The 27,030-nt window shown below is 41.4% G+C and overlaps 2 protein-coding genes and 1 long non-coding RNA gene across 3 annotated transcripts; all 3 read left to right on the forward strand.

The window, feature by feature from the left end:
- Positions 1-3,874: 3,874 nt before the first annotated feature.
- Positions 3,875-6,393, forward strand: LOC143862070 (polyphenol oxidase, chloroplastic-like). Its single transcript, XM_077373065.1, has 2 exons — positions 3,875-4,462; positions 4,986-6,393. Exons 1-2 carry the CDS (start codon positions 3,908-3,910, stop codon positions 6,204-6,206), a joined length of 1,776 nt encoding a protein of 591 aa, XP_077229180.1. The 5' UTR covers positions 3,875-3,907; the 3' UTR covers positions 6,207-6,393.
- A 7,920-nt stretch (positions 6,394-14,313) lies between these two features.
- Positions 14,314-21,661, forward strand: LOC143862631 (uncharacterized). Its single transcript, XR_013240399.1, has 2 exons — positions 14,314-15,049; positions 21,381-21,661. It is a non-coding gene; the product is annotated as an uncharacterized LOC143862631 (long non-coding RNA).
- A 495-nt stretch (positions 21,662-22,156) lies between these two features.
- Positions 22,157-26,715, forward strand: LOC143861237 (polyphenol oxidase, chloroplastic-like). Its single transcript, XM_077372167.1, has 2 exons — positions 22,157-22,444; positions 26,206-26,715. The coding sequence occupies exons 1-2, from the start codon at positions 22,157-22,159 to the stop codon at positions 26,713-26,715; spliced, it is 798 nt and encodes a 265-aa protein (XP_077228282.1).
- The last annotated feature ends 315 nt before the right edge of the window (positions 26,716-27,030 follow it).

Raw genomic sequence — 27,030 nt, forward strand, 5'->3', positions numbered from 1 at the left:
AGGCCAAATGGCATCACCAAGAATTCAAAGGCACCATACCTTGTTACACAGGTTGTCTTGGCCTCATCTCCTTCTGCAATTCGCACTTGGTAATAGCCTGATCGCAAATCCAGCTTGGAGAAGTATCTGGCTCCTCCCAGTTGGTCAAACAAGTCGGCAATTAGGGGGATAGGATACTTATTCTTCACAGTCAGCTTGTTGAGGGCCCTGCAGTCAATACACAATCGTAGGCTCCCATCATGCTTCTTTTGGAATAGAACTGGGGCACCAAAGGGGGCCTTTGAAGGCCTAAGAAACCCTGCTTCTAGTAGCTCGTTGAGTTGTCTCCTAAGCTCTGCTAACTCCGGAGGGGCCATTCTGTAGGGGGCACGGGCTGGGGCTATGCTGCCAGGCTCTAGCTCAATTTTATGGTCCACTGCCCTCCTTGGCGGCAGCTTCTTGGGTAGCTTCTCAGGCATGACATCTTTAAATTCTTCCACAACATCTTTGATGCTCGGGGGAATGAGGATCTCCCCCACCAGTGCCTCTCCCATTTTTAAGGTTGCCACGAAGGTGGGTTCCCCTTTCTTTAAACCCTTCTTTAGCTGAAGGGCCGTTAAGTGTTCGACGTCTTTCCTCTCTTGTCTAGTGGCAGGAATCATACAAGGTACTTTTTCTCCAAACATACATAGGGAGTTTAAGTAGGGCATTGGGACTGCTTTGGCCTGGTTCAAGAATTCTATCCCCAAGATGATATGAAAATCATCTAAGGGTACTGCCATGAGATTGGTTGTTCCATACCATGCCCCAATCTTGATTGGTACACTCATTGCTTTCCCAGTGACGGGGCGGGCCTCTGAGTTTACTGCCTTCATTTTCCAGTCATCTTTTTCGAGCTTCAACACCAAACGTTTTGCCTCTTGTTCTGAGACAAAGTTGTGTGTAGCACCTGTATCGATCATAGCCCGAGTCATCTTTCCATTGATGCATGCTTCAATGTACATCAAGCCTTTGGATGGGACTCCTTTAGAAAGAATTTTCTTGGCACCTTGTCCCTTGATAGCACTGCACAGGCTTAGAGCTGTCATTTTTGGTTCCTCCTCATCTTCTTCCTCTTCGCTCTGAGCGTGGGGTGAGGAAGCTGAACCTAGCAAAGCATTGACAGTTCCCTTTTTTGGGCAAAACCGAGTATAATGTGGACCGGTGCATATGAAGCACGGCCCCTGTGACGCAGAAGTTGGCGCCTCATTGTATTGTCTGGACCCCTCTCTGTGATAGGTTCTCCTATCGCCCCCTGAACCCTGGATTCTTCCTCTTGTGCTACTAAAAGACCGACTAGAGGTATTCATGTTGTTGGGAGGCCTGTTGAAGCTGCTAGATAGCTTGTTGTTGAAGTCTTTCTTCCTGTTTGTTGCGTCATCCCCCACATGATCAAATAACTTTTCTGCTTCGATCATTGCCGTGGCAAGGTTCTGAACTCCTCTTCTTCGGAGCTCTGTCTGAGACCAAGGCTTTAGTCCCTCCATAAATTGAAATAGCTTGTCCTCCTCTGACATGCTCTTTATATCAAGCATGAGAGTCGAAAATTTCTTCACATATTCTCGAATCGACCCGGTTTGTTGAAGGTGCCGTAGGTTCTTTCGAGCAATAAACCCCACATTCTCATGCATGAATTGTGCCTTAAGTTCTCGCTTCATGTCTTCCCAACTATCAATAATACATTGTCCCGCTTCAATCTCTTCATAACAGGTTCGCCACCACAATTTGGCATCATCACTGAGGTACATGCTGGCCGTAGTGACTTTGGCCTCCTCATCAAGATGTGTTGCACGGAAAAATTGTTCTATATCGAACAAGAAGTTTTGTAACTCCTTAGCATCACGGGCACCGGCGTAGCATCGTGGTTCAGGCACTCGAACCCTGCTACCCTGTCATCTCCGTGACCACTTATGCCATTACCGATGGTCCTCATGAGTAAATTCACTTGGCCAGTGAGGGTCTCAACTTGCTTTCGAAGATCCTCCATCGCGGCCTGATTCAATAACTCAGCAAGAGCATGGACTCGCTCTTCCACCTCTTCTATCATGCCCTTGGTCTCCACACCAAGGCCTTCTGTCAATTCGGCAAGATTGAACTGTTGTTGCTCTACCGCTGTCACCCTTTCCTCAACACCAGCAATCCGTTCTCTTGTACTTCGCACCGGTATTGGGTCTTGCTCATCATGGACCTGACTAGACTCCGGAGGAAGTGTTTGGGTAGCATTCTTCTTCGCCATTTCTGAATGTAGGTAGGAACTTCGGCTCTGATACCAACTGTCACGGACCTTTGGTTTGGGATTGAGGTCCGTGCGGCACTTGCGTTGCCTCACAACAAGCAAGTAAGCCTAGCAAGGTTATGAGAATCAAACCTACAAAACAAACACAAATGGAGTGCTAAGTTTCCAAACACACACAAAGCAATAGGGCACACGAGTAAGCAAATGTTAAGCTTTATTGATGATTCCAAAACAAGTTACAATAGGATCATGCCAAAAGGTCTACAACTCCTAAGGGTCCCCGATCACCCGTTGACTAGAATGGAATCCCTGCTAGGATATGCACTAGCAATGCACCACTCGATGGCCAACCAAGATCTCAGGGTAAAGAGCTTTAGCTACCAACCCCCTTAACCACCAGTGGCGACCAAAGGTGCTATAAACAACGACTTTTGAAGACGCAACGAGACGAGACGAGATGGATTTTAATACCAACTACGTCCTCACTACAACATGTACATAGGCATGAGTCTTACATATTACATTGATAGACCAAGTCACGGGCCATAGGCCATGCGAACAGCGCTGGACGAAATGGCCACGTGACACTTGGTTCACTTTATCCTTTGATAAAGCTTTATGCCCACTCGGGTAATGTTGTTGCCAAGGTTTCAAATTTCAGTTTCGGAATGCGTTTCGGTCCTCACCGAAACCTAAATTTCAGCCGAAATCCCACAAATCTATTCAACGGCCATTTTTTTTATCCAAATTTATTTCGCCTAAAATTTTGGAAATTTCAGTAATTTCTGCTGAAATTTGGGGATATTATTAAAGAATTATCAAAAATCCAGATTTTTTGGTGAAATCCCTTAAATTTCGGACGAAATTTCGGGATGAACAAAATTTCAAATTTTCGGCCGAAATAAACTACGGTATGAAGTATGTATTGAGATTATATATATATATATATGGATTTAAAAAAAAAAGGTAAAAGTAGAAAGGAGGGAAGTATGTATTGCTTTGATTTGAGATTATAGAAAGGATTTAAAAAAGGGAAATGTTATCAGCACTATTGTATTTTGATGAGGGAACTCCTCACTTTGTTAAAAGTACGGTATGGCTCGCATCATAGGATGATCCAAACCGTCCATTAGATGGGCCATATCCTAAATAGTTTGTGCGTCAAAAGTCATTTCCATAGGTTGATCCTAACCCTCCGACCTGAATGTTACGGTATGCCCCGACCCTCGGCTCGGTTGGGAGGTTTGGACTCAAATTCAGCCGTAATTTTGAGTCCAATAATTGGTTTGCCACTCAGTATCGGTTGTCATAATCTACAAAGCTCGAGTCCGGCTAGTTTATTTGACGAGCCTAATTTTTTTGGCTCGGGTTCAGCTCGTTTAGTAAACGAACAAGTCCAAGCCGAACTTTTAATGAGCCAAACCCAAACATGTTCGTGATCCGGCTCGGTTCATTTGCAGCCCTAGCTGTAAAAGGGTTTTTACGGTTCCCAAAAAGCGCTTAGATGACAATTAAAGGCTAAAATACAAGATCCATGAGCGCATGTATCAAAACATAGTTGTGCTGAAATCATTTCCCACACATAACACTCTTCCACTATTTATACCGCTCCAAATATCCCAAACATTCAAACCCTCAACGGAAAACGCCACAATGCCTTTCTCTACTCTAATCTCCACCACTTATCCCTCTATCTTCTCCAAAAACACAAACCCTCTCTCCCTTTCAAAAAACCCACCACGCTCCACCACCGATCATCCCTCTTGCATTCGTAGTGCAGGAGACGAACCCTGTAACAAAGTCAACAAACCCATTACAAAGTCTTCAAAGCCAGACAAATCTCTTAATAATCTAGACAGAAGAGATGTTCTCCTAGGGTTGGGAGGTCTGTATGGTGCGACCCTCGGCCGAGCCGAGGCTGCACCGATCACACCGCCGGACTTGACCACCTGCAAGACTGCAACTGACAACAGCCCCCCCACCTACTGTTGCCCTCCCAAACCTACAGACAAAATCAAGCAATGGAAGTTCCCATCTTCATCTTCTTTAATGCGTCAACGAAAAGCGGCACACCTTCTCAGTGCTGACGAGATTAAGAAATATAACCAGGCGGTAGCCCTTATGAAGGAGCTCCCACTTACAGACCCACGAAATTTCACGCAACAAGCCAACGTTCATTGCGCCTACTGCGATGGTGCTTATACTCAGGTTTGTTTTTTAAAAAATGGAATTTTAGTGGGTCCTTGTTGACTCTCTCATGGCCCATAAATCATGCTAATCATCTAATCCCAAGAGCCAATAATGCCTACTTTCTTATCTTCGAACGTTGACCATGTTAAAATTATGAAATTTGTTTGCTAGGCAATTTTAGGCTGATTTTTTCACATTTTAGCAGATTTTTGCCTTTTTCTGCTCTCATGGAAGAGTCTGCAGCCACGGAAACTCGGAAAGGCATCTCTGGAAAATTCCCCAGCAAATCCGTAAAAATATATGAGATTTGCTAGCACCAGGGTCACTTTTCAGCAGCCTGGTGCTAGCACCAGGCATCTCCAGAAAATTCCCTAGCAAATCCGTAATAATATTTGCGTATAAGGCATTTTGACGGATGTTGCACTCTCATGCAACAGCCGGCCCAAGAAATTCTTACTGCGATATGATGGTCCCTAGCAAATCCCCTTATTCTATTAACATTTTCTAAGTTGGTGTAGCCATATTGTTTTTGGAATCACAGGCTGGATACACAGTCGAACTCCAGATCCACAGCTCATGGCTTTTCTTTCCTTGGCATCGCTGGTACTTGTACTTCTATGAAAGGATCCTTGCAAAATTACTCAATGATGAAACTTTAGCTATCCCTTTCTGGAATTGGGATGCAGCCGACGGAATGACCATGCCTGCCATGTTCGTTGACAAGCTCACGCCACTCTACGACTGTCTTCGCGATGCCAATCACCAGCCACCTACGATAATCAATCTTGCTTCAGCCGACACGAGTGATTTGACTAATCAAGTACTTATTCACAGTAATTACGCTACCATGTATAAACAAGTTGTACAAAAGACAACACCTTCCCTCTTTTTTGGTGCGGCATATCGTGCCGGGACTGCAGCTGAACCGGGAGCTGGTTCAGTTGAAAATGTTCCGCATATTATAGTACACAAATGGACTGGAAATCCAAACCCAAATACACCTAATGGAGAAGACATGGGGATCCTCTACTCTGCGGCCCGTGACCCGATTTTCTTCGGTCATCACAGTAACGTGGATCGGCTTTGGACAATATGGAAGACCTTACCAGGGAAGAATCGAAAAGATTTCACCGATACTGATTACTTAGATGCATCATTTTTGTTCTATGATGAGAATGCTGAATTGGTTCAAGTGAAGGTCTCTGATGCACTCGATCCTTCGAAATTGAGGTATGGTTACCAAGATGTTGAAATCCTATGGAAGACTAAGCCTACCACCACTACTACTGCTACTACTACTAGTATGCTCCCAACCAAGAAAGCGTTAGCGGAAACCTTGAAGAAGAAGGCGGGCGAGTTTGGGAGCAGCCCACGCCAACTGAGCTCCATCATTAGGGCCACTGTTAAGAGGCCTAAGAACTCTAGGAGTAAGGAGGAAAAAGAGAATGAGGAAGAGATTTTGGTCGTGGATCTTGAGCTTAGTAGGGATGAGTATGTGAAATTGGATGTTTACATCAATACCGAGGGTGAGAAATTTGGTGGGCCAGCATCTAGTAACTTTATTGGGAGCTCGGTGCATCTTCCTCATTCTAATGTTATGAAAAACATGAAAGTGAACACACTGCTTAGATTGCCATTGAATGAAGCTTTGGAAGATCTTGGAGCCGAGGGAGATGATGATGTAGAGGTGATTATAGTTCCCAAAGCGGGAAAGGGGGAAAAGATAACTATTAAAGGGATTAAGATCGAGATTGGTGTATGAAGAAACCACGTGTTAGAGAGTATGAGTAGGCTAATATTAGGTGGGAGATATTGCCTTTGCACCTCCCTGATGAATAAGGGAAAGACGTGTGTGTGATGTGTCTTTAGTTAACAGTCCGTATTTGAATAGTTGCTGTTTTCTGTTGCCCTATGAATAAGAGAAACCACCTGTTAGGTTGGTTTATGCCTACATTTGTAATAGAATATGCAATGCGTCTCTTCTTATCTCTTAAATTTGTAATAGATTATGCCATGCGTCTCTCTCTCTCTCTCTCTCGAAATTACCCATGAGATGCATTTAGGGCTGGCAATTTAACCCGGAAAAACAGGGATCAGCTCCACCCCCCTCCGCGCAGGGTGGGGATTCCCTGATTTCAGCGGGGACAAAAAAAATTGCCCCCTAGCAGGGAAGGGGTCGGCCTGGACGGGGATGATTTTGGCTCTCCCTGCCCCGCCCTGCCCCGGTTCAATACTAGTACATTGCTGTCCTTGCATTATAAAAAATAACTTATTTAAAATTTAAATTCTAAATCTTCACTCGTGATTCTAATTTCTAATCGACTCTAAGAGTAAATTAAAAGTCTAATACGAGGGAATCCCGAAGCAGGGATATGGCGGGGATTTTGTCCCAGTAGGGTGTGGTGCGGGGACGGGGATTAGATATTCCTTGCGGGGAGGGGGTGGGGATTCCCCATATTAGAGAATCTTGGGAGAAATTCTTATCCTTATCTTCATAAGGTCTCAAAGTTTGCCCAACAGTTTACTCGTATCCATTGTAACTAAAAATTCCTTGGTATATGGGACTGATTTCTTGTATATATACATTGATTAGGAATGAAAGCACACTTTCTACAGATTACTCAAAGTTAATATGGTATCAGAGCAATAAAGAGAGAGGGAATCTGAATGAATATTAGATTCACTAATGGAGCTGGAATTACCGACCTGAGAGATGTCCGCAATTACGTCAGTCATGATGATATGAGCAAGATCCTAATGAAAATGATGATGCTAATGGTACTGGCAAGAACCCAAGGAACAACACAACAACTTTCCCTCCGAGGGATGAAATCCCACCCCACCCCCCCGCCCCCCCCTATTAACGTTATCCGTTAAGTTTTAGAGTCAAGAAAAAACGTTAAAGGGGGTGAATTTATCGTCAAGCAGTGACCCATTCTCACAGAAACCGTTAAGGATGGGGGAGGGGGTGTGGATTTTATCCATTTATGGGGTGGGGGAAATATCATTTCCCTTAAAATCCTACATACACAAAAGACAAATATCATTTCCGTTAAGTTTTAGAGTCAAAGAGAGTGGGTGAATTTATCGTCAAGCAGTGACCCATCCTCCCAGAAACCGTTAAGGACGGGGGTGGGGTGTGGGTTGTATCCATTTAAGGGGAGGGGGGAAATATCATTTCCCTTCTAATCCTACATACACAAAAGACAAATAACATTTCATTTTCAGCTTTTCTTCCCTGGCCTAGCCTAACCTAAGATAAGACAGGTCACCAACAGGGGATTTTAAAGGATTTTAACCGAGACAAAGGTGGATCCTGTAATACCCGGTCCCAAGTATTATTTTTTTTTTTTTTGTAGTTGTCCTTCTCAAAGTGAACATATGACTCTAATGGGTGTCGTTATCAAAATTTAGCTACTACTATTTGTTTAGAGGGTGTCATTATCATAGTTGAGCATATAGGTATTTGCTTATAATGGGTGTCATTATCAAAAATCAAGCCCAAAATTAATTGCTAGAAATGGGTGTCGGTATCAAATAAAACTTTTGAAATTTTCTTGAAGGGGTGCCTTTATCCGTTAAATGGGTGGGTAACTTGAATGGATGGATGGTTTGGATTAGCCTAATTAGCACATCATAATCCCTAAACTATTGCTATGACTTTTGGGCTAGTGTAGCTGCAAATTAAAGATGGAAATGGACGGTGGTAATAATGGGACCTTAAGAGACAAGTGGGATATGGAATCTTCACTCCATTAGGAACAGACCTTCCAATTGGGGCTTATTAGAATTAAGCAAATTTTGACTTGGGCATGGATGAAGGAAGAGATTTTTGTTATTATTGGAAACAATGCTATCAATTAGAAACTCATGCTATAATTGGAGATTACTGTGCACGATGCTTTCCTTGCCTCTCCCCAAATTTTAAAATGTAAAAGATTCTACCTTTTGTGACATCTAATGGAAAGGGTGGAAATGGCAATGGGAAGGGCTAATTAAGGATTGTACAACCACTCATTGCCATGTAGCTTAGAATTTCCTTTGTAATGTGATAAAGGCTCACTATGCTGATTTTTTTGTTTTCTTCACCACATACCTTATGCTAATACCCACCTCGATTTGCACACAAAACCATCAACCAAATTTAACCTCCCAACTTGTAGAGTTTCTTGCTCTCAATCCTATCTGCTTTTAGAACTTCTCAACACTTCTTGCATCCATCTCCTTCTAGAACTGTAGAACAACCCTATTTCTCATGATCGTTTCGACCATTTTCGTTCCCTTGTTGCCATAACCTTACGTCCGAGAATCAGGGCCTACAAGACCTCATATTCCATCACATATATCTTGAGATCAACTTCGGTTGGGTGGATCTTCATCGCGAACAATCACCAAAATTCTGTAAGTTCATATTCTTACTTAGTTACCTTCTAGTTTCAGCTTTGCAAATTCCCTTCCTTGCCAAGAACAAAAAGGAGGAAAAGAGTTGTCTTAATTAATTAATTTGGTTGGGCAGATGGGATTGGAGTTTAGGTGCGATGTGTTAGAAAGGAGTTTTTTAGAGCCGTCTTAATTTCTTTTTCTTTATTAAGAGGCACAATCAGATATGAAATCTTATTTAATAGGGACTGTTACACATTAGGATAGTTAAATGACCTTGGTTTAAATTAATGTCCACTGGGGCATGCTACACTAGTGGCCGAGTAGAGTACCCGGGGTTGATTCAAGATAAATAAACTTACGCATGCAGGATAACCAATTCCAAGAACAGATTATCCAAGGATTTCTATCCCAGCCATTGATTATTTGCATGCATCTAGCATCACTGTTGTGCATGTGACCACCTAATGTTCTCCAAGAGATGACCTATAAAAATCAATAGCCACTGAATGAAGCTTTGGAAGATCTTGGAGCCGAGGGGGATGATGATGTAGAGGTGATTATAGTTCCCAAGGCGGCAAAGGGGGAAAAGATTACTACTAAAGGGATTAAGATCGAGATTGGTGTATGAAGAAACCACGTGTTAGAGAGTATGAGTAGGCTAATATTAGGTGGGAGATATTGCCTTTGCACCTCCCTGATGAATAAGGGAAAGACGTGTGTGTGATGTGTCTTTAGTTAACAGTCCGTATTAGAATAGTTGTTGTTTTCTGTTGCCCTATGAATAAGAGAAACCACCTGTTAGGTTGGTTCATGCCTACTTTTAAATTTGTAATAGAATATGCAATGCGTCTCTCTTTATCTCTTAAATTTGTAATAGACTATGCAATGCGTCTCTCTCTCTCTTTCTCAATTACCGATGAGATGCATTTAGGGCTGGCAATTTAACCCGGAAAAACAAGGATCAGCTCTGCGGAGCGGGGATTCCCTGGTTTCAGAGGGGACGGGGACAAACAAAATTCCCCGTAGCAAGGAAGGGGCCGGCCGGGACGGGGATGATTTTGGCTCCTCCCCGCACCGGTTCAATACTAGTACATTACTGTCCTTGCATTTTAAAAAACAACTTATTTAAAATTTAAATTCTAAATCTACCCCCGTGATTCTAATTTCTAATCGATTGGGCTCTAAGAGTAAATTAAAAGTCTAAAACGAGGGAATCCCAAAGTGGGGATATGGCGGGGATTTTGTCCCCGTAGGGTGCGGGGACGGGGATTAGATATTCCTGTGGGGAGGGGATGTGAATTCCCCATATTAGAGAATCTCGGGAGAAATTCTTATCCTTATCTCATGATATATGGGACTGATTTCTTGTATATATACATTGATTACGAATGAAAGAAAGCACACTTCTACAGATCACTCAAAGTTAATATGGTATCAGAGCGATAAAGAGAGAGGGGATCTGAATGAATATTAGATTCATTAATGGAGCTGGAATTACCGACTTGAGAGATGTCCGCAATTACTTCAGTCATGATGATATGAGGAAGATCCGAATGAAAATGATGATGAAATGGTACTGTTAAGAACCTAAGGAACAACAACAACTTTTCCTACTTGTGTTAACAAAAGAGAGAAATATCTTGAAAAGTTGAAGCAAAAGTAGAGGGGATACTGTAAAGGGAAAGGACAATTTCTTTTTTAAATTATCAAGGAAAGAAGAGATGTGACAGATCAACAAGTTATAATAGAAATACTAAGTGAAATGTGAGAAGAGAAATCATAATGGATCAATAGAAATTAGAGATGTGGACAAGAAAGCTTTCACAAGTACGGCAAGAAAAGGTAAGATGTCCCCGAAGCGGGGACAGGGCGGGGACGAGGAAAATTCCCCCGAGCGGGGACGGGGATGGGAATGCAACATCCGGCGGGCCCGCCCCGTTGCCGGCCTTAGATGCTTTGGACAAACACCATGTGTTTACTGGAGAATGAATAGTAAACGATCGAGCTGGTTTTGGAGCTAGTAGATGTACGTGTGCTTTTGGAGCGTCTGTAGCTGGATGGTTTTCTTTTTCTTCTCTTTTAGAAAGTGGCCTTTTAATGACTATCTTTTGTTTTTAGGCACTATGATTTTTTCACCCCCTGCAGTACGCATTCGCCCCCATTTTAACATGATTTGACGTCAAAAGCATTAAAGTTGCCAACTGTTCACGTTATAGGGGGCGAATGCTTACTGCAGAGGGTGAAAATATCACCTCCCCACTGATTCTGTGAAAACCTATGAACAACGAGCAAAGAAATTACTACTTCCCAGATTTTCTGTTTTTTTTTTCTTCTGAATAGCAATGAATCAAATTAATGAAGAGAGAAAGATCGAGAATACCCAAATTAATGAAGAGAGAAAGACAAAAACTAGAATAAGAGAAAAATAGACAAGAAACAACAAAATGGAAGGAAGTCAAAAAATTCCAACTCCACCCTAGATGCACCCTCCCTTGCTAGCCGATCGGCCTCGATATTGGATGATCTTCTCACATCACGAGATGAGATTAATGATTCCTCAACCCAATCTGAGATCTCGTCGACCCATCTTGCAAATCTCCAAGGATGAGGCACGCATCCCAGTGTTTAAAAATGCGAATGTGAAGCGGAACGTGGCTGAAAAAAATCCTCGTCGACTCGGCGCGGACGCAGCATAATCGGGAGAGTCAAAGGAGTTTATTGACTTTTTAGGGCAAAATATGGAATGCGGATGTGGTGCAACGCAGAACACGGCTAATGGGCAACTCTGAGCCAAATCCGATTTTCTGAAAACAAGGGTTCAGAAAGCGAGAATCAAAAGAAGGATAGGTGCAGAAACTCAATGGAAGTTGTTCTAACAAATGGGGTTGACTACATTGGTAGAGGAATCCTTCTATCAAAACTCCAGAAAGGATGACCTTATTTAAGTACATAGACGTACTTAAATATCAAATGATTAATCACGACCCGAATCCGAATTTTTTTATTATGGCAAAAAGGAGTTGACTCGGGTAAGTTCCTTGTCGAGTCAAGAGTTTTTAAACACTGGGCCGCATCCCTTCAACCATCTAATCACGTTTAAGGAATCACCTTCCACAATCACCTTATTGCGAATGTCATCCATCAACAACCTAACTCCTCGATGCACCACTCTCATTTCTGCCTCGTTGGAGTTGGCTATCCCGATTGGACTCGAGAACTCATTTTCTGTTGTTATTTATTCTATGATTTAATATCCCATTCAATACTTTTTAAACGAGTAGAAGGGGGAGTATAGGTGTGAAATCCTCGATGGCTAATCATTTGTTTCCTAGGTTTTAAGTGGACGTCTCTTCAATTTTATTGTATGATGCCAGGCTTTCTCTACGGAGTACAATCTGTAGGTAAAATCTATATCCCGACAGAGAAATTAACACCCATAGAGGTATGGTGTATTTCCCTACAGATTAAAAACCCCTAGGGGAAATTTTACTTTTCCCCTCAAGTCGGCGGGGAAAGCCCAGTTTTGTTATAGTCTCTCTCTCTCTCTCTCTCTCTCTCTCTCAAAATAACTAATTAAAGATTATCTCTTGATATTCTTCTTTCTATTATCCCTATTAGTCCCTCCCTTAGAATACTTAAGGAACGCTTTTTACAATTCTTCTTGTTTATCCCTTCTTTAAAAAAATTTTGTTGGGATGCGCAGCATAGACTTGGAGAGTAGTGGAATAAGAAGTCAACAGGGAGGAGACAAGCATTGGATTTACCTGGAATTACAAGCAGTTCTAGTGAGATTTGTATTATGAATACCTTTACACTTTGCAGAGATGTAAGGTGCCATTCTAGTATTCCATTTCGTAGTACCATGACCAAAATGAACTCCTGCTTCCATCATCTCTTCTAAATTAATGTTCCAATATCTTCTTGTCATTTTTCCCCACTCTCTTTTTTTTAGTGTTTGGTTGCACGGCATAGACACCAAGAGTAGGGGAATAAGTAGGTGGGTGTCATTACCAGTATAGAGAGGGAAGAGGGAGAAAAAGAGAAAAGCACCGGCTCATCTTTTTGACGTCCACGTCTTCTCTCTTTCTATAGCTCTTTACTTCTTTTGCTACATTTTCTTTCCAAGACCACCATAATAGGAGAGATGTAATAGGGAATCGCCTCGACCCATTTGTAATGGAATCACTCTAACTCTACCCTTTGTGGAAGGATATTATTGAAAATCTAACTCATCCTGTTTATCGCAAAATTACTCAAAGTCACATTAGAGAAATCAATCAACTCGTACGACGTAACATTCAACTCTAAAAATATAACAAGATACTTGTACAAAATTAAGTTTTTCAAACCAATCTATTTTGAGCCTCATTCTCATTGATATTTATAAGAGGAGTGGTATGGTGAAGGGTACCATTAATAAACCGGCTATAGTTGGGGCTCTCATAATTAATGTTCCATAAATTCATAATCACTTATATCCTATGCTCGGACTAGGAATCAACATTGTTCTTACACTTGTGTATACACCTCATTTTGACCAGGCCCTAAACCCTCAATGTTTGTGCAAAACCCCATCCAAATCAGAGATTTATGCCCTCAAATTTCGTCCCAGGCTAGCTTAGGATCCCACCAAGGTCCCTGTAATTTTTTTGTCAAAATCCGAGCACGTTTGCCTAGCGAACGAGCTGAGAGAGAACCATAGTGTAAACAAGAAAAGGGGATCCCATTTTCAGATCAAAAATCAGAGAGGAGAGGACAAGCTGAATTGGTGGAGTGGGGGTGTGCTGTTATCAATCACTTGTGGTTAAGAAGGGGGTGCATTGTTGAGGTAAGGAGGCACTCATGACAGCCCATAAATCAACTAAGCAAGCAGAGAACAGATTATTTGGAAGGAGAGTGAATTTGGCTGATTTGAGGGATGCTCACTAGAGTCAAAGTAGGTAAAGTTGCACTCATCCTCTCCCTTACCCAAGTCACCCCCTTGAAGAGTAGAAAGAGTAGTCATGAATTACACAAGAGGCTATCCAAATGAAAAGAAAGTAATTGACTACATCATTTTTTTAGGGCCCATTTTCACCCCAGCCCACTCCATGGGGTAAGAGAGTAGTCATTAAATACACTAACAGGGATGAGATATATCATTTCCCTTTTGGCGTTGGCTCTTATTCCACCAAGGTCCCCCTTATGAAAGAAAAAGAGCAGTTGAGATACATGAGAGAGCTGACCAAGAAAAGATGGGGGTTGCAAAAATATTACTTCTTTATAAAATGGGTTTTCAAGGAACAGGGGAGTCGTTTATAAAATTGAGAGGGTGCCCATGCCAATTCTTATGTGTATACAACTAAAGAATGAAAATTACACATGAGGGGGAGTGCCATTACCAAATTCAGGGTTTGTTAGCATTGACTTATGGTCATCTATAAAAGAGGGTCAAGAGATTCGTTTGAGGGGGTTTTTCATTTTCATTAAATTAGAGAGAGAGAGAGAGAGAGAGAGAGAGAGAGAGAGAACAGGGGATAAAGAGGAAGGAAATGGGCTCAAGCTTCATCTATTCGATTGGATCTAACCATCATCCTTGCTCTATTTTCCTTGGCCACCCCATTTTTCTTACTTGCACCACTACTTTCTAATACAAAGTAAAGGAAAATGTCAATTAGGGGGTGCCTTGACGTAGCTTAAGGGAGGCTAAAATGAGCCCCAAACCTCTATAAATAGGAGTTTAGAGCTCTAATTTAGGGATCTCTTTCTCATTTGTTGATTTTAGTCTGTTTAAGAGTGAGAAAGAAGAGAGGGAAAATGGATCTTGTTACAAACCCTAAGCATTTTTTTCACCGATCATCTTCTTCTCCGGCCGTTTTCCGGCAAGCTCCGGCTACGTCTCCGGTCGTCTAACTTGTTCTTTGGCTAACCTCTACCCTACGGATTCATCATCTTCTTCTTCATCCTCTGCAAATTTTCTTTGTTCTCACCTTGAACCCTAGCATTTCTTTAAAATCTTAGCTTCAGCTCTAAAACCCTAGGTTCATTTACAAGAATCAAAGATCAATTTGTCTTGCAATTTGTTTCCGATCTCCGAGAATCCGGCAGATTTCTATTTTCTCCTGCCATTTTTTCTGCAAAATCACACAACCATCTGATCCAATTCCGGCGAGACTCTGCATCCTCCGGTGAGTTCTTGTACATTCAAGGTTCGGTGATTTCTATTAGGATCAGAACATCAAGGTATTCATCCCTTCTCTTTTATTTTATGATGGATGTAATATGTTATCTGAATTTTTACAACTGATGGCTTGATCTGTTGAATATTATTTATCATGTATGTTTAGCACACATAAGGATATTACAATTATCTCTTACTCCTTTCATCATACATAGCTACTGTGTGGTTTGCATTATCTTCGTGACTACATATTTGGTGGTTAACATTAAAAAAAAAATCCTTCTTGAAGTTCCTCTTTATAGGTTACAATATTTTAGAATGTTCAGTTTGTGCTAATTTTCAGTCATAACAAGTTTTTGTGAGTTGTATAGTAATTTTACCTCATTTTGTGAATCAGAACTAGGCTTGTTAGTTTTATCTTCACTCACACAAACCCTCAATTGAAACTACTGATGAAATCCTTGTGTTTATGTATATATCTTGAGATATCTTGAGAAACAGCTGAGTAGTTAGAGAAATGCTCCACCTTTCACTTAGTTTTTAAAACCAGATGTTACTTTGGCGGCAGATAGAGCTCTTAACAGTATTCCTTGATCAGATGATTTGAAATTTGGGAAGCTTTTGATTGATTTTTTTTAACGTCGTGCAAGTAGCCCAAATTCGCAGACCTCTGAAGAGAAAATTGGGGATTTTGGAGAGAAATCTGGGAGTAGTGATTATCCATAGATGAAGAGATGTAGAGTATTTGAGTCTCATATGATGCTCTTATTCCTAATGTTGTAATGCTTACTTTAAAATCATAGTTGTCACCATTTAAGTAAGAAGGATCCAATAGAGGTGGCAAGGAAAAAGAAGAGTCAAATAAATCATCTCTAAAAGAGTTCATTCTAAGCATATCAGAGATTGGGTTTTTCTTAATGATTGCGCTCTTATAGAACACCCCGCATACAACCCTTTCATCCTGCAATGAAAGGAGATAAAGTGAGAGGGACCAGATAGATTCTTTTCTAGCAAAAAAAAAAAGAAACAAAATGAAAATGAAGCCTATTTCTTAGATAAAGTAGAAAAGGCATGTACCTTTGCAGTTTTAGGAAGATTGCAGTAAGAGAATTTCCCTTTTAGCCATGCTTAGTCCCGGTAGCTTTTCCCCCCTCTCATTTAAAAGACTTACTAAGTCTTTTAGACATGTTCAGATATTAAACCCCTTCCATTCATTGCAGAGGGCGATGAAGGTGTTAGCCCAAGCCCATCATTATGGGACTTGCTCAGTCCAAGTAGCACTCTCCTCTTCTATTCAAAAGACTTGCCCAATCTTTTAGATGAGTATCCCCTAGACCTCAGTAGCCTTATAATTGCCAGGGCGATGAAGGCGCTAGCCCAAGCCCATATTTAGAAGAACATACTTTGTCATGGTAGTCCCCCTTGTTTTCTTTCTCCTTCTTTAGATAGAAATTTCTTAGCCTGTTAGACACCCTTTGAACCATTGCTCTTCTTCATCGCAGGGGCGATGAAGGCGCTAGCCCAAGCCCATATTCAGAAGGACATACTTTGTCATGGTAGTCCCCCCTGTTTTCTTTCTTCTTCTTTAAATAGAAGTTTCTTAGCCTGTTAGACACCCTTTGAACCATTGCTCTTCTTCATCGCAGGGGCGATGAAGGCGTTAGCCCAAGCCCATCTTTGGAGGGACTTACCGGGTCGTGGTAGTACCCTCTTCCCTCTTATTCCCTTTTTCTTTAGGTAGAGACCTCTCCTCCTTTCAGGTATCTTAGATTGTAAAAACTCATTCATTGCCGAGGGCGATGAAAGAGTCATCCCAAGCCCATCCTTTAAGGGGACTTACTTAGTCTCATCAGTACCCCTCTTCCTTCTTATTCTTTATAAAGACTAACTTAGTCTTTTATATTTTTTTTCTTTAGTTGTTCATTAGATTCCCTTGTCATTGCAAGACAAGGGCAATGAAGGAGTTATCCAAAGCTTACCCTTTTAGAGAGACATGCTTTGTCTCGTAGGAAAGCTTACCTTCAGGGAGACAGGCTATGTCTCATGCAGAGAATGTTCTATCCTTTAGAGACAAGCTTTGTCTCATTAGTGAGTCCATCCCTAGGAGACATGGCATGTCTTATTAGCACCTCTCTTAGAGTCATTTGTTTGAGAGTCAGTCCTTTAGCATAGGAGTCTGTCCTTAGAGAGTTAGTATTTCTTTCAAGAGTCAGTCCTATCATCATAGGGGTTAGGATTCTATCCAACCTCTCATCAAATCATGTGTTTTTCTATCCGCTCCTGCAAGGTATAGGATGCTGTCCAACCCTTGCAGAGTCGTGATTCTGTCCAATTCCCCCGCCAAGCATAGGATGATGTCCAACCTTTGCGGGATATCAGGAGTCTATCCTACTCTTATGATGATTGGATTCTGTCATCTTTTGTCAAAAATTCAAAAACACTTGAAAATATCTGAAAAACCCAAAATTCTCAAAAATCTGAGTCATTAAGAGTAGTTAGGAAAATTTGTTCCGAACTACGTTGGCTTGATCCTCTTTCACGAGGTACGTAGTGCAGCTTGGGATCCACATCCCAAGTCCATCCAAACCTTTCAAAAATAAACTTTTCAAACCTTCAAAAAATGCAAAAATATTTCAAAACCTTTTTCAAAGAGATCTTCCCCTAGAGTTAGGAGTCTGTCCTAGATATTCGGAGTGTTTTAGAGTTAGGAGTCTCTTCTAATTTGTATTGATATGGTGTGTCCTGTCGTGTGAGTGTCCCTAGAGTTAGGAGGCCTCGAGTCGATCGGTCAGACATTTAGTCGAACTGATGGCTAGACTATGAAGCATATAGTCAGCCCATGGTTTTCATTAGGTTGCACAGCCTAGATACACATAGGATATAGGGTCCACCTGCATTAGCTTTAGGTTAACCAACTTGCATTCGATCAACACGGCCAATGCACATGTGTAGCTGCTAACCCGTTGACTCACCTAGTCAACCTTGAAGAGAGATCTCGATCCATCCTCCCCAATGCAGGTACTGTCACCTTCCCACCATCGTCTGCAACCTGGAAACATGTCTCTGTACCAACTGCGAAAGAGACCTTACGTATGTGCACATCATTACCCTGTTTTCATCTAGCCATCGAGATCTTAGGAACACTAGTCACCGTGTCCCTAACCAGACGATACAATCCGCCACACTTCTCGCCTTTCATTAGAACCATACAACCGCGTGTGATTTTCATGGCTCCACTTGCAGCTGAAAAAACAGCAACTCCTGGAGTCCAACTGGCCAAGAGATATTAGATTCTTCCTTATCTTTGGGACATAAGCCACACCACCCAAAGTACGAACCACTCCATCGAATATCTTGATCTTCACCATCCCAACTCCCGTGACGTCACAAGTAGACTCGTCACCCAAGGGCACTACACCAGCCCTTGTCTCTTGGAATGTATCAAGATATTCCCTTTTAGAGCATATATGAACAGAGAACCCTGAATCTAAAATCCACTTATCATGAGGAGAAGCGTGATTACCCGTGGAGACTGTGAGAACGTCTCCAAACTCTTCACTCTGCTCATCCGTTACCGCCGCCATAACATTCGTGGCACCATTGTCCGCCCGGTCAGCTCGCTTTGGACAATCCTGCTTGATGTGGTCATATTCCTTGCAACGGTAACATTGCACGCCCTTTCCGCCGACCCTGGATCTTGACTTGCCTTTTCCAGATCCCTTGTCAGACGGACCTTCCTATTTGATTCCCACCATGAACAACCAACCCGTGCTCGTCACTTACACCAAAAACAGGTTTCTTTTGCTTCTCATTCGATAGAAGCAATGCCGTGACTTCCTCCAACTTTATTGTATCATTGCCATACTGTAAAGTTGTCACTAGGTTGTCATACGAATCAGGAAGTGAAGTAAGAAGCAAAAAGACCTTGTCTTATTTCTTCAACTTTTTGTCAACCTTGTGGAGCTGATCCACAAGCCCGTTGAACACCGTAATGTGTTCCAAAAGATTATCGCCTTCCTGCATCTTCAGCCAATACAATTACCGCTTCAGATACAACCGGTTGGCCAAGCCTTTTGACATATAAAGCTTTTCCAACTTCTCTCATAATTTAGGCGCATCTTTCTCTTCCATAACATTAAACATAACGCTATCTGCAAGACATAGTCAAATAGTGCTGACCGCCTTCGACTCTATGTCTTCCCACTCGGCACCCGTCATCTTCTCCCGCTTTCCATCATTTCCCTTCAACGCCTTCGCCAAGCCCTGTTGAACTAGGATGTCCTTCACTCTCATCTGCCATAGGGTGAAACTACCCTTTCCGTCAAATCTATCGATGTTGAACTGGGTAGAACTCGATTTTATCGTCATCTCAGATTACTTCGCACTTCTCAGTGTAGCGCTCCACCTCCAACGAGAATCTTTCCTGGACAATCTTTCTACTCCCAAAGATCACTCAAACCGCGATCCAACAACAACACACACGATCACTCCACCCGGCCTCGACGATCGCTCCACCTGAGCTCTGAGACCACTTGTTGAGAAAATCCGTCAGGCAATCCGATCCGATCGTGCACAGATTAACGGAAAAGATAAAAGTAATAAACAAATATGCCACAAGATGAACACCAAGATTTTACGTGGTTCGACCAAGCCTACTCCACGGGCGAGAAACACGATCTTCCACTATGAGAAAAACAATATACAAGGATTACAATGGATTTAAAACCAAACCCAAAACCCGCAACCCTTTCCTTGTTTCTCAAACCCAAGATCGTAAACAAGAGAATCCCGAGAAAACCCAAGAGGAACCCAAGAAAAAACCATTTTTTCCTTCTTCTTCTCTCTCTTTTTCTCTTTCTCTCTTAGGGTAGCTGTCACACCCCAGGCCTCTCGCTCGTCCTCTCTTGCTATCCCTCCACACTACAAGAGAAACCCTTCTCTCATATGTTTTTCCAAAAACCCAAAATAGCTTACCTGTCTAATTTTGGCCTTTTCCTTAAACGACATCCGCTTGCCATTTTTTGCCTTTTGCCTTCCCACCGACCATCGTGGGAAATAAGGCAACTTTCCCAACAGTTTTTGTACTAGTAGGTATGAAGGGGATGCTGACAAATTATACTTATTTAAAACCATGTTAAAATAGTATAATGTGTACATCCCATGATAAAATAAGCAATAAAAGCAAATTTATCATTCATGTAAGCAGTAACGTTCGAAATCAACCACTCCCCATTCCCTCTCCCTCTATATATATGGCTGCAAGTATCCCCAAACTTTCAAAAGATGCCTCTCAACGCCCCAATGCCCCTCTCTACTCTAATCACCACCACCACCACCAACCCATATATCTTCTCTCCCTCTTGCATTCGCAGTAGAAGAGATTGCAGGCCCTTTAACAAACCCCTTACCAAGTCTTCAAAGCCAGACAAATCACTTATTAATCTAGACAGAAGAGATGTTCTCCTAGGGTTGTGCCATGGAGATCACTTACTCAGGAAAAGACAAGCTGAGTTAGTGCAATTATTAAAGCATGGTTGTGCTGATATCATCTCTCTCATCTCTATATTGGTAATGACACCCCCTACTTATTCCCGTACTCTCGGAGTCTATGCCGTGCAACCAACACTGTTTTCCACTATTCTCCAAGGTAATTCCAGGCAAATCCAATGCTTGTCTCCTCCCTGTTGACTTCTTATTCCACTACTCTCCGAGTCTATGCTATGCGTCCCAACAGAAATTTTTTAAAGAATGGATGAACAAGATTTAACTGAGAAGAATTATTATAAGCCTTCCTTAAATATTCTAGAGAGGGGACTAATAGGGATAAGAGAGAAGAATATCTAGAGATATCTTTAATTAGTTATTTTCAGAGAGAGAGAGAGAGAGAGAGAGAGAGAGAGAGAGAGACTACAACGAAACTAGCCGGGCTTTCCCTGCCGGCTTGAGGGGAAAAGTAAAATTTTCCCTAATCCTTGCTTTAAGTTATGGTGTCTGTTATGTATTGGGAGAGCTAGGAGTATGGTTGATGTATATTGTTACTTTGTTAGTCCTACAATAGATCCCAATCATTTCTAGTCTCCCTATGCATTTCTAGCCATGTTTCTAGCCTATGCCAAGCTATTGATCGTGTAGTTTCTAAAACAAATGGAGCTGTTGGAAAAGCATGGGTGTTTTATTGTTGTTTATCATTGACATTAGTTATTATTGCTCATTTTTTATATTGTAGAGTAGATAGAATCCATGATTAGATATGAGATGATTTGTCTAACCTGTATTTTAATTCTTCCTCCAAGTTACTTTTGTTGTTCCCTTGATTCTGATTTATTTGTTTGTTCTCCTATTGAATACTTCATATTGCTTCTCTTTAATTTGTTCTCTTTGGAATTTCAATAGGGGACACAAAGGTATTTAGAAGGGTATATTCTATTAGAGGCTTTTGATACAATGATCATGCATTTAATGTGGATTTCAGAGATTTAGGGAAGAATGCAATGGATGGATATCTTTCTCTTTTGCTTACAATGGATGGGTATCTTTCTCTTTTGCTTAATTACAATGGATTTGTGTTTTAAAAATTGTTTCATGCTTATCTTTGTGGATGAAAATATGCCTGATTTATTATGTAATGACATTCTTATTCGAAGCTTTTTCTTCTTTTTTTTTGCATTTTAATGCATCTTCCTTAGTGTTCTTTTGATTTTTCTATAACGCCACTTTTAATTATTTTACTGTTTTTCTAAACCGATTTCCTCGCCTATCTTATCTACCTTTCTTTCTCCAATTTTTCATCCCACATCGTGCATCACACGATGGAAATCAAACCTGGTTGATCATAGGCATGCCTAATCAGGTAGATTTGATGACAAATTAAACCCCTCCTTCCCTCTCCCTCTATTTATCTTTTCATAAGAAAACACCACAATGCCTCTCTCTACTCAAACCTCCACCACCAATGCCTCTATCTTCTGCACAAAGGTAAACTCTCTCTCCCTTTCAAAAACCCTCCACACTTCACCACCTATCATCCCTCTTGCATCCGCAGTGGAAAAAAGGCGCCCTTGAACAAACCACTTTCTAAGTCTTCAAAGCCGGATAAATCTCTCAATCTAGACAGAAGAGATGTTCTTCTAGGGTTGGGAGGTCTGTATGGCGCGAGCCTTGCTTCGGCCATGGCTGCACCGGTGGGGCCGCCGGACTTAGCCCACTGCAAGGCTCCAAAACCCCTCCTGACGGGTAACTGTTCCCCTCCCTACACTGACAAAATTAAGGAATTCGAGTTCCCTTCTTTGTCTTCTCCGATGCGCCAACGGCCTGTGGCGCACCTTGTTAGTACGGGCTACGTGAACAAATATGCAAAGGCCGTTAGCCTCATGAAGCAGCTGGATCCTTCGGACCCACGAAATTTCATGCAACAAGCCAACGTCCATTGTTCCTACTGCGATAATTTTTATACTCAGGTTTTAATGGAATAGATTGAAAATTCACATAATTTTACATGATATATAGGTTTGTTAGTCAGGGATCCCTAGGCATGGGACTAGGTGGGACCCACCTAGTATGGGACAGGTTTAAAGAGCCTTCCCTAATGCGTTCCATCAGCTCTAGAGCTTTTGGGATATTGATAAGGGAGTTTTTATATGGTGCCCGACGGTCAAGTCCCTTGTGGGCGGTACCACCCTTGATGTTTGATCCAACAGCAGACCACTTTTTAAGAGGTTGTTGTGGATCAAACATCAAGGGTGGTACTTTTGACGTACTACAGACAAGTCAGGCACCATATATTTCTCCTGGTAAGGTACCTAACATTTCATATTAAAGCAGCCTCCACGTTCCATGTTCGAGTTACGGAGTCGCGGAAGCGGCGACCTGCGGAGATGACTGACTACCTGGAAGGGAATTGGTGGGCCTTGCTTTGAATCTCTTATTGCTCAAAAATCACGCTAATCATCTAATCCAAACAGCCGTTAATGCCTTCTTTTTTGCCTTTTGAGGTTGACAACGTTAAAATTATATGGGATTTGCTAGGGAACATCGCAAAGGCATTTTTGAGGAAGGGATGTTGTTTCACTGTTCAGATGAATATATTATAATTTACCTATTTTCAAAAATAATAACTATTGGGTATCGCTACCATGTTTGGATAATGGGCCAAAGTCACCTTGTCTTTTATTGTTATCAAGAGTTTTTATATGGTGGCCGACCGTCCACCAACAAGGGCAGAGAGAGAAAAAACTCTCTCCCTTGATTTTTGATCCAGCATGAGCCCCTTTTTTTACTTTTACCTTGATAAAAAATCAAGGCGGTAGATATTTTCTCTCTCCGCTCTTTACATATAAAGGGCGGCCACCATATAATTCCTCTATTATCAAAACATGGTAGTTACAGTATATGCGTAGTCTAATTTTACTATAAAATAAAGGGAAATGATTTCAGCGGTACCATGTTTTGATAATGATGCGCGAAGTATCTTAATGTTTAGTATTTAAAGTGGTGTGAGAATAATATCAAAGTTATATATCAAAAGCTCTTAGAAGCCCTTAAATACAAAACGATGAGATGGATCTTTATCAACATTTAATGAATTTTGGGTTATTTCTTTCTGATAACATTTTCTAAGTTGGTGTAGCCGTGTTTTCCGAATCACAGGTTGGATTCCCGGACAACTTCCCAATCCAGGTTTACTTCTCATGGCTATTCTTACCCTGGCATCGCTGCTACTTGTACTTGTTAGAGGAATTAGTGTTTAAACAAGGATGCTTAAAGCATTACACCCAAAGTATCTAGTTTGGAATACCAAGTTTGTTACCTCCAGCCCCTATATAGAGATACACTAGGATTTTAATAGGTTAGTAGGCTCTAGCCCAAATAGGCCCACTACACCGGTCCATTATCTTATTGGGCTTATAATAGAACATACATGGGTTATATTATATACCCAACAATCTCCTCATATGTTCTACATATAGCACAATCCAATAGATAGTTAATGTGATGTCCAAACAAAATTATTGAATCATCCATATCACCATATCAATAAAAATTTGTAATCCAACTGAAAAACGGTCTCTTTCACGCCAACAGCATCCGTAAGTAGTTTCTTCGAGTTGCAAACATGACAGGTGGCTCTTGTATCTAACCACCAGTCTGAAGAAGTACTGGCCTTACCATTGCCTAACATGGCAATAAAACCCTTAGGCGCAGCACTGCCCACCATCATATGAGCTTCCTTTTATGGTGTGTCAGATTTAGCCTTCTTATGTTGTTTACACTCTACAGCAAAGTGATCCCATTTCCCACAGTTGTGACACTTGCCCTTCTTTTTCTGAAAGATAGTCTTTTTGGCCTCCAACTTAGGATGTTCACTTTTAGGTGACTTGGATTTCCAAGAAAATTTCTTGGGATATATTACAACGTTAGCAGCAGACTGTTGCTGTCTAACCATCTCCAAGTTATTCCTAGCTCGATTCTCATCTTCAATTCGAATGAATCGTTTGAGATCATTCAGTCCCACTTGCATATTTTTTCGATACATCTCGGTTTTGAAAAAGGGTCATGCAGATGGTAACTTGTATATAATTGCACAAACAAGAAATGAATCACAGATAACTATTTTTTCATTATGCAACTTAAATCTCAAATTCTCTAGATCAGTAACTTGAGGAGTGATTTCCTTGTCTTCTTCAACTTGAAATCCATGAATTTGTCCACTAGATGGGTCTTGGACAATTCCTCCTCTTTCTTGAATAGAGCATCTAAGTTGTCCCATATTGCTTTAGCTGTGTTATATTTACTGTAGGTTTCTGCAAGACGATATGAAAGACAATTCAACAAGTAGTCTTTGCAGAAATCCTCATCTCTAAGCCATTGAGATTCATCAACTTCTTCATCCGTCTCAGCAAAGGTACTCAAAACGTTGTAAAAACAATGCATATATTTTAAACCGAATTGAGACTTTCGCTTCCATGAGTTAAACTCAGATCCTCCAAACGATTGAAGTTTGACAATCTCAAACGGCATAGCATTCTTATCCATCATTCTTATCCATCGTAGAATTTAGAAGAAATAAAAGTTGGAAAGAGTGCACCTTATTGGCGAAAAATTCAACCCAAGGATGTCGCTCTGCAAGCCACTATATTGTTGAACCAACAAGAATCAGGAGGAAGTATTTTGTCACCAAGATGATTCGGCTAACAATAGTCCAACCAAGACTCGGCCACAAAGGAGTTCGCCCAAAACAATTTCGGAGGAGTGAGATCCACGGCCAAATAACATGTTTCGAAAGAGAAACCTCCAACTTGGAAGGGGTTTGGATCGGATTATTCTTGATGCACAAGAATAAACAAAATCTGCTCCTGAAGGAGAAATTTGGTTTCACAAGTGACGAACGAGAAAATTTTCATCTCCCACAGATTTGAATATATATCTGTTGAGGGTTCTACCCACGATTCGGGTCTAATGGTAGAGTCACAAAGAAGAAACCCAAAACGAGTTCTGAAGTGAAGAAAATAGAAACCCATGATCAATTCAAACCATACCCTTTTACCCACACAACAATGTAAGAAGTAATTTCCTTTCAAAAGCAAAGAAAAATAAAGGAGGCTGAAGCCTTAGATGGAGAACTCCTCCACCGGATTATGATTTCTGAGGAGAAAACAAAATCTTTGCTCAAGCCTGATTGACGGTATCCAAGAGTACCTCACACTAAACCCACTTCAAACTGAATCTTGAAATCCTTCGAAAAAAGGAGTAAGGATTTCGATCCAAGCAAAATCTTGGAGCCCCAAAATCACCAGCCGAGAGATTTTCCGTGAGGGACCCAATATCGCTTCTCCAAAAAATCGATCCAAGAAAGAACGAAGGATTTCGTACTTGCTTTGGCTGTAAGAAACCCAAAAAAAAATAAAAATTAATGCTTTAAGATTGTTAGAGGAATTAGGGTTTAAACAAGGATGCTTAAACAATTACACTCAAAGTATCTAGTTTGGAATACCAAGTTTGTTGCCTCCAGCCCCTATATATAGAGATACACTAGGGTTTTAATAGGTTAGTAGGCTCTAGCCCAAATAGGCCCACTACACCGATCCATTATCTTATTGGGCTTATATTAGAACATACATGGGTTATATTATATACCCAACAGTACTTCCATGAAGGGATCCTTGGAAAATTAATCAACGATTAAACTCTTGCTCTCCCTTTCTGGAATTGGGATTCACAGCCTGGAATGACCATTCCTTCCATGTACGTTACTCAAATGGAACTACATTCCATAGTCGATTTTGAGTACAACGACAAAGTCGATAGAGATGTGCCTAATCATCAAATTATTGATGATAATATCAAAATCATGCATAGACAGATTGTAGGGGCCACAACAGCTCCCCTCTTTTTTGGTGGAGTATATTGTGCTGGCGATATACACAGCCTGGGCGCAGGTTCACTAGAGTTATGTCCACATAATACAGTGCATAATTGGACAGGAGATCGAAACCAACCTTATGGAGAAGACATGGGGATATTCTACTCTGCGGCCCGTGACCCCATTTTCTACACTCATCACAGTAACATTGATCGGCTTTGGACAATATGGAAGACCTTACCGGGGAAGAACCTAGTAGATTTCAACCATTCTGATAGGTTAAATGCATCATTTTTGTTCTATGATGAGAATGCTGAATTGGTTAAAATTAAGATCGCCGATGTCCTCGATCCGACTAAACTAAGGTAGTGTTACCAAGAAGTTCCTATCCCATGGCCGAAATCTAAGCCTAGGCCCCCACCCAAGAAAGCGGCACCCTTGAAGAAGGCAGGCAAGTTTGGGACCGACCCGCGTCCACTTAGTTCTTGTTAACTTACCAACTTCTCCAAAAGCTTAAGCTTTTGGAGAAAAGCGCTATTCATCTTTTATACTTTAACACTCCCCCGCACGTGTGGCCCACTTGGCAAACACGTGGCACATGTGCTCCCACTTTGGGCCGACCATCGCATTTGAATTTTACTATCCGAGAGGTTTGAACTCGAGAGCTTTGGCTCTGATACCATG

The sequence above is a fragment of the Tasmannia lanceolata genome, unplaced genomic scaffold (assembly GCF_043159265.1).
Source record: "Tasmannia lanceolata isolate RefF3 unplaced genomic scaffold, GAP_Taslan_0.1 ptg000037l, whole genome shotgun sequence".
NCBI lineage: Eukaryota > Viridiplantae > Streptophyta > Magnoliopsida > Canellales > Winteraceae > Tasmannia > Tasmannia lanceolata.

What these genes read in the sequence shown, in the direction of transcription:
- LOC143862070 (XM_077373065.1), top strand. Translation starts at nt 3,908, where the DNA reads ATGCCTTTCTCTACTCTAATCTCCACCACTTATCCCTCTATCTTCTCC. An exon ending in GCGATGGTGCTTATACTCAG is followed by an intron (nt 4,463 to 4,985) that starts GTTTGTTTTTTA and finishes TTGGAATCACAG; the next exon opens with GCTGGATACACAGTCGAACT.
- LOC143861237 (XM_077372167.1), top strand. Translation starts at nt 22,157, where the DNA reads ATGGCTGCACCGGTGGGGCCGCCGGACTTAGCCCACTGCAAGGCTCCA. An exon ending in GCGATAATTTTTATACTCAG is followed by an intron (nt 22,445 to 26,205) that starts GTTTTAATGGAA and finishes TGGGATTCACAG; the next exon opens with CCTGGAATGACCATTCCTTC.